The following is a 13,720-nucleotide window of genomic DNA, read 5'->3' as shown; positions in this document are numbered from 1 at the left end:
TTTCTGGGGAAATGGGGGCCGGACACCTTTTCTTTTCTGGTATATTTATAAAGGTGAGGGTGTGTGTCCGTGTGTCTTGTGTTGTTGGGTTTCGTGTGACTTGTGATTTTTGGGGTTTTCCTTGGAAAGTGTCTCTTGTGAAACTCTTTTTTATCTTTTAATTTATTTTTACAAGCGAACATTGGACCATTCATCCCTTGGGACCGAGTGAAACATTAAAAAAACCTGAATGGCGGCTTGAGTCAAAATCCGTGGACGAATTCTTCTTTTTCTCTTTCCCTTTTTTCTCTTTTTGATACCTCGGTGTTTTCTTTTCGTTTTTGCTTCGTCATATAGCGAAATCCAGCGTGTGTCGTCACGAAGCTTTCTCCCCCTCCCTCACAGCCTCGTTTATTCTACCACACCAACTATCGAGAACAACGCACAACAAGAAAACACCAAATGTCCATGTACACGCGAGCATGCGCGGGCCGGACGAGAGCCGCGGTGCGAATGGCGGCTGCTGCGCGGAGGAGAGCGATGAGCACGGCGGCGGCGGCGGCGGCGAGGACGACGGTTGACGAGGGCTACGTGCCGCAGGAGTGGCAGCAGAGGATATTGGGGACGGAGGGGCTCAGCATACGGACGGGACCAATGGAAGTGAGTTTTCGGTGAGCGTGATGAGGCGTGATACTGAGATGTTGAGGGGGGAATATCAAACGATGGGTTTGCGGTGTTGTGAAGATGGTGATCTTACATCTACATCTCTCTTACACGCGCGCTTATATTCTCACCTCTTACTCTCACTCACTCGCCCCCATCACCACCACTTATACATGAACAACAACAACAAAGCAACATGAATACTAACATCATAACCTCTCCTAGCCCGCCCTCTTCACAGGCACCATCCCAGACCACTTCGCCTCCGTCGTCTCCCGCCACGGCGACCGTCCCGCCGTCATCGCCCGCTCGCCAACCCCCAACGCCCGCGAGTCCACCCTCACCTACCACGCCCTCGACCTCGTCTCCAACCGCCTCGCCTCGTCCCTCTCCTCCATCGGCGTCCGCAAGGGCGACCGCGTCGCCGTCAGCCTCGGCAATAGCGCAGAGTTCGCCGCTTTGACGTACGCCCTGTTCAAGCTCGGCGCCGTCCTCGTCCCGCTCAATCCTACCTTCAACGCTCAGCAGGTGACTGCCGCGCTGAGCCACCTCAACGCAGAGGTGCTCATCATCGGCGCCGTCACAGACCTTGCGTATCGTCCGGGAAAGGGACGCAGTAATAAGCAGCTGCTGGAGACGATTGTAGGCGACTTGCAGCGGAGTAGGATTCAGAGCGAGGCTGTTCCTAGTTTGAAGCGTGTCGTTGTGCTGGATAATCGTGCCAGCCATCCTGGTGTCGACTTTCCGTTGGACCAGTTCGCTGCGTTGAGTTCATATGAGACTCTACTCGAGGGTTCTGACCGCGCCGTCAAGCCTGACGCGCCCCTGGATCCCGCAGACACCATCAACATCCAGTTCACATCCGGCACGACATCCGCCCCCAAGGCCGCACAGCTCTCGCACACAGCCATCCTCAACAACGGCGCCTTCATCGCGGACCGCATGGGCCTCGACCCGTCCGACCGCATCGTCGTGCCGCCGCCGCTGTTCCACTGCTTCGGCTCCGTGCTGGGCTACATGGCCACGGCCACCACCGGCGCCGCCATCCTCTTCCCGTCGCCGGCCTTTGATCCCGTGGCCACGGTGCGCATGGCCGCCGACACAGACGCCACCGGCTTATACGGCGTAAGCACCATGCTGGTCTCCATCTTCGAGGCCCTGGACGAGGGCAACCTGCCCGTGCCGCAGCACCTGCTCAAGGGCATCGTCGCCGGCAGCAGCGTGCCCGAGTCCCTCATGCGCACCGTCTACAAGCGCCTCGGCCTGCAAGATCTGGTCATCTGCTACGGCATGACGGAAACCGCTCCCGTCAGCTGCATGACACGGCCCTCGGACCCCTTTGAGCAGCGCACCTCGTCCGTCGGCACGCCCATGCCGCACACCACCGTCAAGATTGTCGATCCTCTCGACCACACCCGCGTCCTGCCCCTAGGAGAACGGGGAGAGCTGGCCGCCTCGGGATACCTCGTCATGAAGGGCTACTTCGGCGACCCTGAACGCACCGCCCAGGTCCGGCGCACCGAATCCGACGGCCGCACGTGGATGTACTCCGGCGACGAGGCCGAGATGGACGCCGACGGCTTCGTCCAAATCACCGGCCGCATCAAGGACCTCATCATCCGCGGCGGCGAAAACATCCACCCCCTCGAAGTCGAAAACTGTCTCTTCCAGCTCCCCGGCGTGCAAGAAGTCTCCGTCGCCGGCGTCCCCGACGAGCGTCTAGGTGAAGCCGTCGCTGCCTTTGTCATCCCTCGCCACGGCTGGACAACCGCAGACACGCAGCGAGAGGGTGATGAAGCTGCGCGGAGATTGTCCAAGGACCGCGTGCGCGAGTGGGTGCGGACGAACCTGTCGAGCCACCTGGTGCCTAAATACGTCTTCTGGGTTGATGATTATCCCAAGACGGCGAGCGGCAAGATTCAGAAGTTTAAGCTGCAGGAGATGGCCAAGAAGATGTTGGCCGACGAGGCATGAAAGAAAGAAAGAAACAATGAAAGAAACAAAAAATGGACAAAAAAAATGACAGCTTACGAAGCGTACTAATCATGTGAATATAGCATTTTATCCATGTATTTATTGATTAATTGATATTTCCCTTTTATCTAGCTTAGTTATTAGTTTTTCGGGATTTTGCATCAGCAAGGGAGCTTAGGCTCAGGGGGGGCGAGTCGGACAAGAGTCGAGTACAGGCTACATGTAGTCTATTGTCTAGCATTTACTCTATGTTCTTACGTCTTGAAGTCTGAATATGAATGAATATACATACATATGGCCATATTCCATACAGTGACAACATAAACATCATTCGTCACAGTGCACCAAGCAAAAAAAAAAAAACATGTATCCCGCAAAATATATCGTCATAATAACTAACCCGCGCGAAATCAACTCTCTATCGAGTCTATAGAATCCACTTCGTCAAGTCAGTTGGTCGTAGCACATGGTATCAAAGGCTTTCTAGCATCGTCCCATCTGTCCGCCTGTCCGTTCTCGCTCTTGCCTAGAGCTCCCGGTTGGTCAACACAGCCCTGCCAGTTGAAAATATCCCATATCCCAAACAGGTTTTCATGTCAAAGGTTGAAAATGAAAAAAAGGAGAGAAAAAGAAAGAGGCAAACCCCCTTTCCCCTTTAAAAGGAACGGTCAAGGGGGCAACAGCCTCAAAAACTCCGTAACGCCGTCGTCCCAAAGAAAAAGTATATCTCTCTCTGTCCTGCCCATCATCCCTCCTTTTTCCCTGGCCAGTTGTTCGTCTTTTTATTCCACTTGTTTCTCGCAGCCAATGCGGCCAAGGAGCTCCTTTCGGTCGCTGTGTCCCGGCAGGCTGACTCCGCTGGCGGAAGCCTGCTTCTTAAGCCCGTTGCGTCGCTCCCAGCTCTTGAGGTCCAGCTCCTCCACTCCGACTTCCTGCTCCAGTGGGTGAACCTCTTCGTAGATGAGTTCCTCCTCATCCTCCTCTTCGTCAGCCTCGTCGTCGCTTCGGGTATCTTCTGCGCCACCTCCGCCAATCACCTTGATGGCAACGCGAACAATCATGGTGAACCAGAAAATCGTAATGCCCTGCAGCAGAAGGAGGGGCGCGAGGAAAGCCCACTTGACCGTCTCGTTGTAGCACACACGCCCTGTCGAGTTGAAGAATGGCTCAATCAGATACGTGAAGCCGGCGGGGGTTTCCAATGGTCCAACCAGGGAGTCGTTCGGTCCAATGAAGCATCCATTGGGCATGATTTCAGGGGTGTGCGCGTAAATGGACCAGCAGACCATGATGTAGAAGACGTGGCGTGCCACAAACCATGACACCATGAAGAGGGCAAAGACGTAGTCGCACACCGTGGTGTAGCCGCAGTACTTGAGACACTTGGCAACCTAGACAAATTGTTGGGGTTAGCAATCACATTAAGAATCCCCAAAGTCTACAACTGAGGGCAGTCAGAAGAAAACGAGAGAGAGAGAAAGCCTTACAGGGAGGAACAGATCCACCACGTCCATGATGACCAAGATGAACATGCCAACGCGGGTGTGGTGGTAGCAGTAGCACGACGAAATCAGCGCCGTGGTGATGATGTGGTGGCTAAACATCTGCCAGTGGTCCTTTCGTCGATCCTCAATGTTGATGACAATAATCTGTTGCAGCCAAAACGCCCATTGAGCAATCATGTACCACTTCATGAGACCACCCATCTCCCGGTTCGGCCAGTCGGTCCACAGCTCCCTCATGTTGAGCCAGGCGGGAGAGTTGTAGTACAGATACTAAGTAACGGCGAGTCAGTGACTTTGCGTCCTCTACTTGGGACACATCAATGCGTTTCGGAACCACATACCACGCCCGTTGGCCAAAAGACAAGATAGTACACCAGCAACCAGGCCTGCTCGGTGAATCGGGTCAAGTCCTTTTTCTTGTTGATTTCGAAGAGTCGGCCAAACGGCGCCAGGATGTAGTCCATGGTACCGGCTCGAAGGCCGGTGAAGAGGACGATAAAAAAGGCAATCAAACAGGCATCGTCAGATCCGGCAGCATATTTGCCCGTCTTTGCGTTGTAGTACGAGAGATGGAAGAACTTGGTCGTGTGTACTCTGGCTTTGGGAATGCAGGCGTGGGCCAGGAAAAGAAGAGCGAGTAGGTTGAGTGACAAGCCTAGTTGCAGCAAAGGATCAGCAAGGTTTCATGCTGTGGCTGCTTTTAAAAAGAAGCATATCTTTTGCATTATGCCAGCCAATGTTGCGACAGGTACCATGTTTCTTCCGACAAGGGGAGGGGACGTAACAAAGCCGCAAAAAACAAGAACGAGGCAAAAAATAACGTACCAACCTGGTTCTCGACGAACCAGCGAGCGAGGGGCTTCCAGAGCCCTTCGTCCTTGCGCTTCAGGCGACGGACCAGCACGACATTGCTGCCAGAGGTTTGCATGTACCGCTGCCCGTTGGTGGCCGGTCTCGAGCTCTTGGAGGAGCCGGCGACAGTCTTTTCGTCCGCCACGAAGCCGTGCGAGTCGCCCATGGTGTCGAGAGCTGTTGAGCAAAGCAGCGGTCGTGAACGAGGCACTTGGACTCGGGTTTTGGAAAAAGGGATGAGACTTTGCGGAGGTGCGTCGAGAAATGCTAACGGCCTGGTTAGCACAAGGCAAGACGAGACAAGCAATAATAGTACGAGTGCTAGAAGGTAGTAGCAGCAGCCAAAGGGTGTGGTGGGGGTGGTGGGATGTCTCACTATGGCTGGTGATTGGACCACCTTTGCTTCGACCTCTTTTTTTTTCAAGGTTCTTTTTTTTCCCTCTTGCCCACGGCGTGCGGAGTGGCGCCCCCAAGCTGCAGATTAGCCTAGCTCCCCTAGAAAAGAAGAGCTGCCGAGGAGACGAGATGGAAAAAGGCCTCTGCCAAGCTTCCTGGACAAGGTGGAGAGTCAATTGCTTGCAGATGGAGAGCTGTTCCACTTCGGAGGTTGGAGGGGAAGAGAGAGGGATTGGGAGCGTTTAAAGGGCGTATTAAGCCTGGTACACGCAAACTGCGTGGGGACGGGCGGGACAAAGAAAAAAAAAATGGATGGAAAAATGGACATGGGAGAAAAAAAACCTGGAAGAGCAACAAGCAAGCGGGAAAGGACAGATAGGCGGTGGAGAGCCAGATTCGAGGGATCAGCAGCAAGATGGATGCACTGCTTCAGCATGCGACTCAGTTGGGTGCTAAGCCTCGTACGGGGGCACAGGTACGGCACTGTACAGTGCAGTGCAGTGGAGTTGAGTGTGATGTACGGGCAGCCGGCCGCCGCGGGCATACGGCCGGGAGAGAGAGCTGTGCGTGTGTGACTGCCAAGGTATCAGGTATTATTGACTGAGACTAACGGATGTGTCTTTTATGTTTATTAATAGCTGCCATTACTCAGTTGCAAGTTGTGGGTTTGGTGGTATGCTTGGTATTACTATTACATGTACTCAACCTCTCTGTTGGATCCTCTCACCTCACATAAGGCAACATAGCATGGATAGACAAGTGCCGTACAGACAGCAAAGCGGCAGCAGCGGCTTGTCAAGTGTCTTGTCTGATCAATACTACCAGACGGTAAAGCCTGCGTCTTGCAGAATGTGAGCAGTCAACTAGGAAACTCGGCTGCCTCCCCCGCGCATATCAAACAGCACGAGATGGATCAATTGCTCTGAGCCCTGGCCCGAGCTTTTTCAACTCTTGTCTCAAGCCCCGGCTCGAGTGACGTCCCACTCACGGTTATTGATAGAATTGACTCCATAACATGACACGGCATTGGAGAGGGGTTCACGAATAGGCACTCGTACTTCTCTTTTCTACATTGTATCAACTTCATAAGTTCAATGGACGATCTTCAATTTTCTTCTTCTTCGTCCATCACAACTTGCGAGCGGTGAGTGATTGAGGCACACACACATGTACGAGCACCTCTACAGTGTGCATTCGCCCGCATACAGACGTTGCTTGGGCTCAACTAACACACAACCCACAACGGCGCACTTGCGCTACAGTACCCGCTAGCGGCCTAGCAGTCTGCTAAGGTGTGCTGAGGCGCTCGCTTGGGCCCCTGGACCTCAACAAATTGATGCGATTTGATGCACGCTCAGGCGGGTGAAGCCATGGGCTGATTCGCTCCCGAGATTAACCTCACCTGCTGGTGCCAGCCAATGGCGTCAGCCCGAATTCTCCTCTTCTGAAACATCCCCTCTTTTACCCAATTCGCCTTTTAACCTCACAGCAACAGCAGGGTAGCGATGCGGTAGTTCGTGACGGAATAATCTTGGGGGAGCATTGAGTCCCAATCCCTCAACTCTTGCTAACCGCAGGGAGCAGTGCTCCGCATCTCCCCGCCTGTGCGACTTTGCTTGTACTACCCAAGTGTCATTGCCACCCATTCATTTAAACAAGACTCCGAGGTATTACTGCAGTACAGTTTTTCGTCCGAACAGCAAAAAGGTGTGCGCCACGATGGACAGCAACACACGTGGGCCGAGCATAGGCTGTAGGATCTGGACTAAGGGCGACCCTTGCTTGTTCTTGGGCCATCAATGGATCCTACCCAGAACATGCAAAAGAGCAGCGCAGGTCTCGAGTTTGGGATGGATTTAGCGGCACCTACCTGTCCAGGAAGTTGAGCAGTGAATGGAGGTGTCGTACTATCCAAAGTGAGGATAACGTCAGCTGTCATGGCGCTGCTGAACCTTAAGCTGGGTACGTGTATTATGCAGCACTCCATCTCTTCTGTTGTAGTTGTAATCCAGTATATTCGTTCAATGTGCTACGAAATCCTGGGCTAAGAACAGTGACCGTTCTCAAGCCATTTAGAAGTAGAATCTCATCTTCGCGATTCTCTTGACTTCCCCTCAGTAAGGTATTTAACCGATATAGGGCCCTACCGCCTGATAAGGGTTCCGCTAAGGTCTTGTGATCGTATTCATAGCAATAGTCTAGTATAAGTCTTTCTAACTAATAGTGCACCCAAAAACGCAAGCAAGGACATCTCAGTCGATAGTGTTCGTTGGACGAAGAATCTAATCTTAGATCGAGTGGGGGCGGGGATTCAAAGCGTGGCGTCATGAGGAAATTGGTGGACCCTGGACAGAGGCAGCAATCGAGCTTCAAGTTGTATAATTCTCATCAAGATAAGTTGAACGGGAGTTGATCTTAGGTAATAATAGCTATATGCAGAGCGCTGGTATCAAGTAACAGCAGACGTAATAAGGTGCATGTAGCAAAAAACCCAACATGCATGTCGACGGTAATAGCAGTTGCTCGTCAAAGAGACATTTTGTGCTCACCAGCTGATCGATTTCTCAATCAACCCCAGCCGCAAGCAGACAGGGATCACAGCCAAAGCCAATCATGGGAGTGCTTGTCACAACACCCTCTACAGCCGTCCTGTCGCTCGCCAGTTCTAGGCCTGGATGTCTCTGAACCAAGCCCAAGCTGGCCAAGACAGAAATGGCCTGTAGAACCTACATATTGAAAAGAACGAGACTCTTTCCTAGCTGTGAGAGAGCATATTTGAGCTGTCACCTCTTCCAATATGCGCTTGCCACTGAAGCAAGACCACCGCAGAGCCTAAATTCTGAAAGAGATCAAATATTACTCAAGTTGCTGTCGAGCGACAGTCTCTTACTCGGTGCCTGACTTATTCTCGTGCCTGGTTTGGAGTACAAGCGTCAAGCAGCTAAGAGGCGGGGAACAGGCACATTCAATATTTGCACAATCAGATGGATATTAATACAAAGCCATCTAAAAGCTCTCTTACTGCAAATTTAGCGCTGCCGGACGGACTGGTGCTGCTCCGTAAAATGCTCCATACTGTAGTCCCATCTTGCATGCTCGAGCCAAACAAGGCCCATCTGCCTCTATATTGCTTTGTGTTGCTTTGCTTTGTGTTGCTGCTTGTGTCTGTACTTTGGCATACTATTTTGAACGGTGGCAACAAGGTGGCTTTTGGAGGAAACAAAGCTTCAATGCTAGAGCTGTTTGAGCTACCATATCAAGCGGGAGCTCTCCTCAAAGAATTCGGTAGCGGGTTCCTGCACAGCCACACGCCATAATAGGCATCAACCGAGCTCGCCCCGCTCTCCAGCCACGCCGCCCCCTCCTGACCCAGTAATTTATCGTCTACATCATCCTTTCCGCCACAGCGATCGCCTTTGTCCCTTTGATCTTCACGCTTTTCTTCCACCTCAAGTCCATCAGCAACTCAACCACCACAACAACGCCCTTCTCAAACTTCGCATCCGATCCAGCGCAATAGAGAAAGGGAAAAAGAGAGACTGCGTGACAATCATGGCGTCCACCGCAAAGTACCAGCCGGCTCCCCAGCAGGAACCCGACGACGACTACACCCAAGCTCCGCCCGCGTATGGCACCTCGGCTGCCTCGTCGTCGCGCAACGATCCCGGCTTGTTCGCAGAACCGCGCAGCAGCGACGACAACATTCCCGACGACTTCAAGGTAAGTTCTGGATGAAACCCCCTCGTGCGCTTCTTTGGATACCAAAATCTGGTGTCTATTACCTCGTTAAAGGTCTCACTGCTGACGTCACTTTAAAACAGTTTGGCGGCTCTGTTGCCGAAGCCACGGTCGATATTCGCAACCAGTTTGTCCGCAAGGTCTACAGCATCCTTACCGTTCAGCTCATCGCCACGGCGGCCTTGAGCTCCATCAGCTTCTTCAGCGGTGGATACAAGGCGTGGATCCAAAGCCATCCTGGTCTCGTCTGGGCATCTGTATGTCACTCCCATCTTCATCCGCGAGAACTCTAGCTAACAAACATCTCCAGCTCTTCGGCGCCATGATCTTCATGGGTCTCACCTACTGGAAGCGCAAATCATACCCGACCAACCTTCTCTTCCTCTCCCTCTTCACCCTCACCGAAGCCTACTCCATCTCCGTCATCGTCTCCTTCTACCAGACCTCCATCGTCCTCAACGCCACCATCCTCACCGCGGGCATCTTCGTCTTCCTCACAGTCTTCGCCTGCCAGTCCAAGTACGACTTCACCTCATGGATGCCCTACCTCTTCGGCGCTCTGTGGGGCCTCGTCCTCTTCGGATTCATGGCCATGTTCCTTCCGTATAGCTCTACCGGCGAGCTCGTCTACGGAGGCCTCGCTGCCCTCATCTTCAGCGGCTACATCCTCGTCGACACCCAGATGATTATGCGCCACCACCATGTTGAGGAGGAGATTGCCGCCGCAATCAGCCTGTACCTCGACATCATCAACCTTTTCCTCGCCATCCTGCGCATCCTCAACAGCCAGTCTAACAACTAATATGGCCAAGCGGAATGAATCGCACTAATGGATGCAATCAACTACTGTGGCACTACTCGTGATTCGTGCAAGAGCTTTTGAGATTGTTATCATGGGCTTTACCCTTTCATTTTCATTTTCTTCTTTCTTTTCTTTCACACCTTTGTAGGATAATGGGATAAAGCGGATAGGACGCGGATAAGGCAGTTTGCTTTAGTTTTTTCTTTCTGTTGTTTTCTATTGTTCTTCTTGCATGTTTCCTTTCTCAGTGCTTTTCCTCTTTGCGTTAAAACGCCAACGTACCAACACAAAGGAAGAAAATAAACTAGCTCGTGACAAAGCCGAATTCATGGCCAATCTGGCTCACATTCTCTCTCGTGTCAAAAATCGTAAAGGTTGTGAAAGTATTTGATATCTGCATTAGAAGTTCACTACAGTAGCTAGAAAAAATAAAAAATAGGACAGTTTAAAAAAACAGGAAGACCATTTGACAACAGATGGCTACTGATGCGGCTAAAAAACAGGATATTATTATGCTGAGTAGCCGCACGCTCTCCCATCTTTGCCGATCCGAGGCATCTCTCTTCGTCGGGGTATACGTCGTTTTGGTCCAACGGCATTCCCACCCTCTCCATATATTCCACAGTGAAACTCCCTCGCCTTCGTCAGCCTCCATCGTTCCATCTCCGCACCAACCCATGCGTCACGTTCGCGAGTTGTCGTAGGTTGCAATAAAATAAGTAAAGAAAAAACAGGGAGAAAATCAAACTCGATTCTGTAACGGCCGGGGGAATGTTCTGATCTCTTTGCTCTTCAGTGTGTAGGAGAGGTAAAACCCAACGCCGGCAGCGATAAATAGACCAACGTCGCAATTTACTTTTATAATGCCGAAGAAAGCCCTAATACGTGATTTGAGATGATTTACTCCTCGCCGCCATTGATGCTGGTGTCCAGCGCGGGCGATGCCTGGGCCGTCTCGCGCTGCATGCGAGCCTCTATCTCGCGGAGCTGAGACTCGCGTGCCAGCAGCTCCTGTCGCTTCTCGTTGATCTCGCGCTGGACCTTGAGCTCGATCTCGCGGAGCTTCTCCTCCTCTCGTCGGAGCTGTTCCTCCTTGAGGCGGACAGACTGGGAAGCCAGGTCCTCGGGGTTCATGGAGGCATCAAGACTTTACACAAATTAGTTCACTATCATGACAAGCAAGATAAAGTGGTATACTTACCCAGAGGCACCGCCATCCACACTCTTAGACAGCTTCTCGGTACGGTAGTTCTCATACAAGAAATCGTGGGTGATTTCCTTCAGGTCAGCCAAGTGGCTGTGGAGGAGGGCTGATCGGATGGCCAAGAAGTCTGAGTGGCGAGGGTTCTCGACCTCGACAACACCCCAGGGGTACTGGCGAGCGCGGACCTTGCGGCCACCAATCTCAACCACATCCTCCGAGCCAACAATGGCAAAGGGCATGAGTCCTCTGAGTTCTGCATTCTCCTCGACGGTATCCTCATCGTCTTCCTCAATGTCGTAGGGGAAGTTGTAGACGGGGATTCTGTAGTGCTCAATGTCCTCCATGACCAGCTTCTTTGACTCGGCAAGCTCCTGAGGGGTCAGGGTGTCGGCTCGGCCAATAACGGGGATGACGTTGACACGCGGTGCAAGGCGCTTCATCAGTTCGATATCGAGCTCTCGGAGGCTTGTGGAGACGCGTTAGTACCAAAGGAGTAGCTCGACGGGCAGGAGAAGGAAGCTTACCCGTGGCCGGTAGGGGTGATGAAGTAAAGCATGGCGTGGACACGGTTGTCTCTGAAGCGAGGGTTACGCTTGATACGAGACTCCTCGGCCAAGATGTCGTCATATTGTCTCTCGAGGTAGCCGACGATTTCTGAGAAGCTATACGCGGCAGTTTAGCATGCGACAGGGCACAGACGAAGGAGCAGTCAATGCGGGGCTCACCTGGCCTCGTTGTCAATCTGGTCGCCAAATCCGGGGGTGTCGACAATGGTCAGCGAAATTCGGGTGCCTTCCTCATCGAGTTCAAGCTCTAATCAGATGGTGAGTGGTCGTCAACAGACGGATTGGGGCGTTTGCGGCTCGTCATCACGTACCAACGGTAAGGGGCTTGATCTTGACGCCCTCTTCAATGTGCGCGTTGGTAGCATCGTCGGCTTCCTTGTGCTCGAGGACAGACTTGCCGCAGAGGGTGTTGACAAAGGTGGTTCGGCCTGCAGCGACAATTGTGAGTCTAAAGTTCGTATTTGGGTTGGAATTGCAGCGCAGTCGGAGAGGGCAGTGGCATACCAGTTCCAGAAGCACCACACACCATCAGGCAGAACTGAATGCCTTTCTTGACATTCTTCTTTCGGCGGATAACCTTCTGCACAGTCCAGAACAGTTAGTTTTGGCTCGCGTTTCAAACATGACAGGGCGTGGCTAGGGGGCCAGAAAATCAAGAGGGAAACGGCATGTTTTGGGAGTCGTGCATCGTCGTTGTCGAATTGACACGTCCCAGAGAAGTGCGGGAAACGGAGGGGGCACGTACGGAGGACATCATGGAAGGCGACTGGTATGAGGATTAAATTAGCCCTAAAAACGGCGGGAGAGGGTGTGTGAGCAGCTGAAGCGAGGAGACAAAGAGACAGAGTTCGGTCAAGACAAAGCTCTTGATGGAGGAGAGAAGAATTGAGTCGCGGTGATAAGAGGCCAGGAGAAGTTTGGGTCGGGTGCTACAGTAAAGGAGAAGTAGGCGTCGTACTGGCAATTTGCTTCTTTCAGGGGCCACCAGCGCCAGCCTATGCCTAGAAGAGCCAGACCGCCCCTGCCCCGGCTGTAGCTCCCCCTAAGTGAACCTGGTGCTACTCTATGGAGCTAAGCTAAATCATGCAATCCCAAAACGCCTGGTACCTGCAACGGATCAATTGTTTGCTGCAGTGTCCGTGCGCGCATCTCAATTGCAGAGGTACTGCGACTGGAGATGTATTTGCCCCGGAAATTCATCGGCAAACACAAACACGGTGCTGCATGTACCTGCCTAAGGTTATTTTCGTTTGACCCTCCAGCCAGTGAAGCAGAGCAGCAAATACGAGCGTTGGTGGCACCTCGTTGTGAAGGTGATGGACGCTCCATATACTAAGGCCTCAACTGTGTCCTAGAATGTGACGAGGCCAATTTCTGGGGAAACAATACCTCAGGTATTAATCCATACAACAAGAGGAGAAGCTACCCCTCATTTATATAAACTTGAACCCAAGATTCTGCCTTGTTATAAGTCCTACGAGTACATGATGATTCCCCAAATCCCTGTCCACAGCCATTGTCCAATCCGATGTGCTGCACTTTGTTCTGACGACGTGTACTTTTCTTGAGCCTCGTATCCCAACTCACTGCTGCACTGCACCCAATGATGATTCCAGGTAGGGTTATACAACCTTAGGCAGGTGGTGATATTGAATGCCATTGGGTACCTGTTACATATCGTATTCCCTCACGCTACATAAGGGATTGTAGCCGGTACTCAATGGTGACTCTATAGTAGTTCTTCAAACACTTCTATGTTGCTCTTATCGCCATCTTTTCTTAGCCTTAAGATATCATTCACTATCAAACATTGTAAAACACGGAATTCTGCATTGCCAGCTTGAAGGTCAGCTAACTTGGGTACATATACATCAATAGCAAATCCCCCCAAGTAATCATGACATCTTGCTATGCATATTCACCGAGCCCGCGCGCATGCTGACGGCAGATACCAGACGGCAGGTTATCAGGGTACATGAGATATAGATAGAGAAAAGACTCCAATGACTGCAAGGTGCAGAGTGCATCGCATGTCGGCTTC

The 13,720-nt window shown here is 52.2% G+C and overlaps 4 protein-coding genes across 4 annotated transcripts; 2 read left to right on the top strand and 2 right to left on the bottom strand.

The window, feature by feature from the left end:
- The first annotated feature begins 35 nt into the window (after positions 1–35).
- On the top strand, positions 36–3,007 carry V8C40DRAFT_213060 (uncharacterized protein). Its single transcript, XM_083212132.1, has 2 exons — positions 36–639; positions 868–3,007. The coding sequence occupies exons 1-2, from the start codon at positions 442–444 to the stop codon at positions 2,614–2,616; spliced, it is 1,947 nt and encodes a 648-aa protein (XP_083073559.1). The 5' UTR covers positions 36–441; the 3' UTR covers positions 2,617–3,007.
- On the bottom strand, positions 3,008–5,367 carry V8C40DRAFT_213047 (TLC domain-containing protein). Its single transcript, XM_083212130.1, has 5 exons — positions 5,350–5,367; positions 4,947–5,294; positions 4,463–4,776; positions 4,104–4,391; positions 3,008–4,007 (listed from the first exon to the last, which is right to left on the bottom strand). The coding sequence occupies exons 2-5, from the start codon at positions 5,137–5,139 to the stop codon at positions 3,399–3,401; spliced, it is 1,404 nt and encodes a 467-aa protein (XP_083073558.1). The 5' UTR covers positions 5,140–5,294; positions 5,350–5,367; the 3' UTR covers positions 3,008–3,398.
- A 3,218-nt stretch (positions 5,368–8,585) lies between these two features.
- Positions 8,586–10,351, top strand: V8C40DRAFT_243865 (inhibitor of apoptosis-promoting Bax1-domain-containing protein). The gene is made up of 3 exons (XM_083215528.1): positions 8,586–9,089; positions 9,191–9,364; positions 9,418–10,351. Exons 1-3 carry the CDS (start codon positions 8,922–8,924, stop codon positions 9,907–9,909), a joined length of 834 nt encoding a protein of 277 aa, XP_083073557.1. The 5' UTR covers positions 8,586–8,921; the 3' UTR covers positions 9,910–10,351.
- On the bottom strand, positions 10,279–12,606 carry V8C40DRAFT_243862 (Septin-domain-containing protein). Its single transcript, XM_083215527.1, has 7 exons — positions 12,425–12,606; positions 12,184–12,259; positions 11,991–12,107; positions 11,839–11,926; positions 11,638–11,775; positions 11,111–11,578; positions 10,279–11,056 (listed from the first exon to the last, which is right to left on the bottom strand). Exons 1-7 carry the CDS (start codon positions 12,434–12,436, stop codon positions 10,810–10,812), a joined length of 1,146 nt encoding a protein of 381 aa, XP_083073556.1. The 5' UTR covers positions 12,437–12,606; the 3' UTR covers positions 10,279–10,809.
- Between the last annotated feature and the right edge of the window lie 1,114 nt (positions 12,607–13,720).

The sequence above is a fragment of the Trichoderma camerunense genome (assembly GCF_050948025.1).
Source record: "Trichoderma camerunense strain CBS 138272 chromosome Unknown V8C40scaffold_8, whole genome shotgun sequence".
Taxonomy (NCBI): domain Eukaryota; kingdom Fungi; phylum Ascomycota; class Sordariomycetes; order Hypocreales; family Hypocreaceae; genus Trichoderma; species Trichoderma camerunense.
This window is presented reverse-complemented; position numbering and strand designations above follow the sequence as displayed.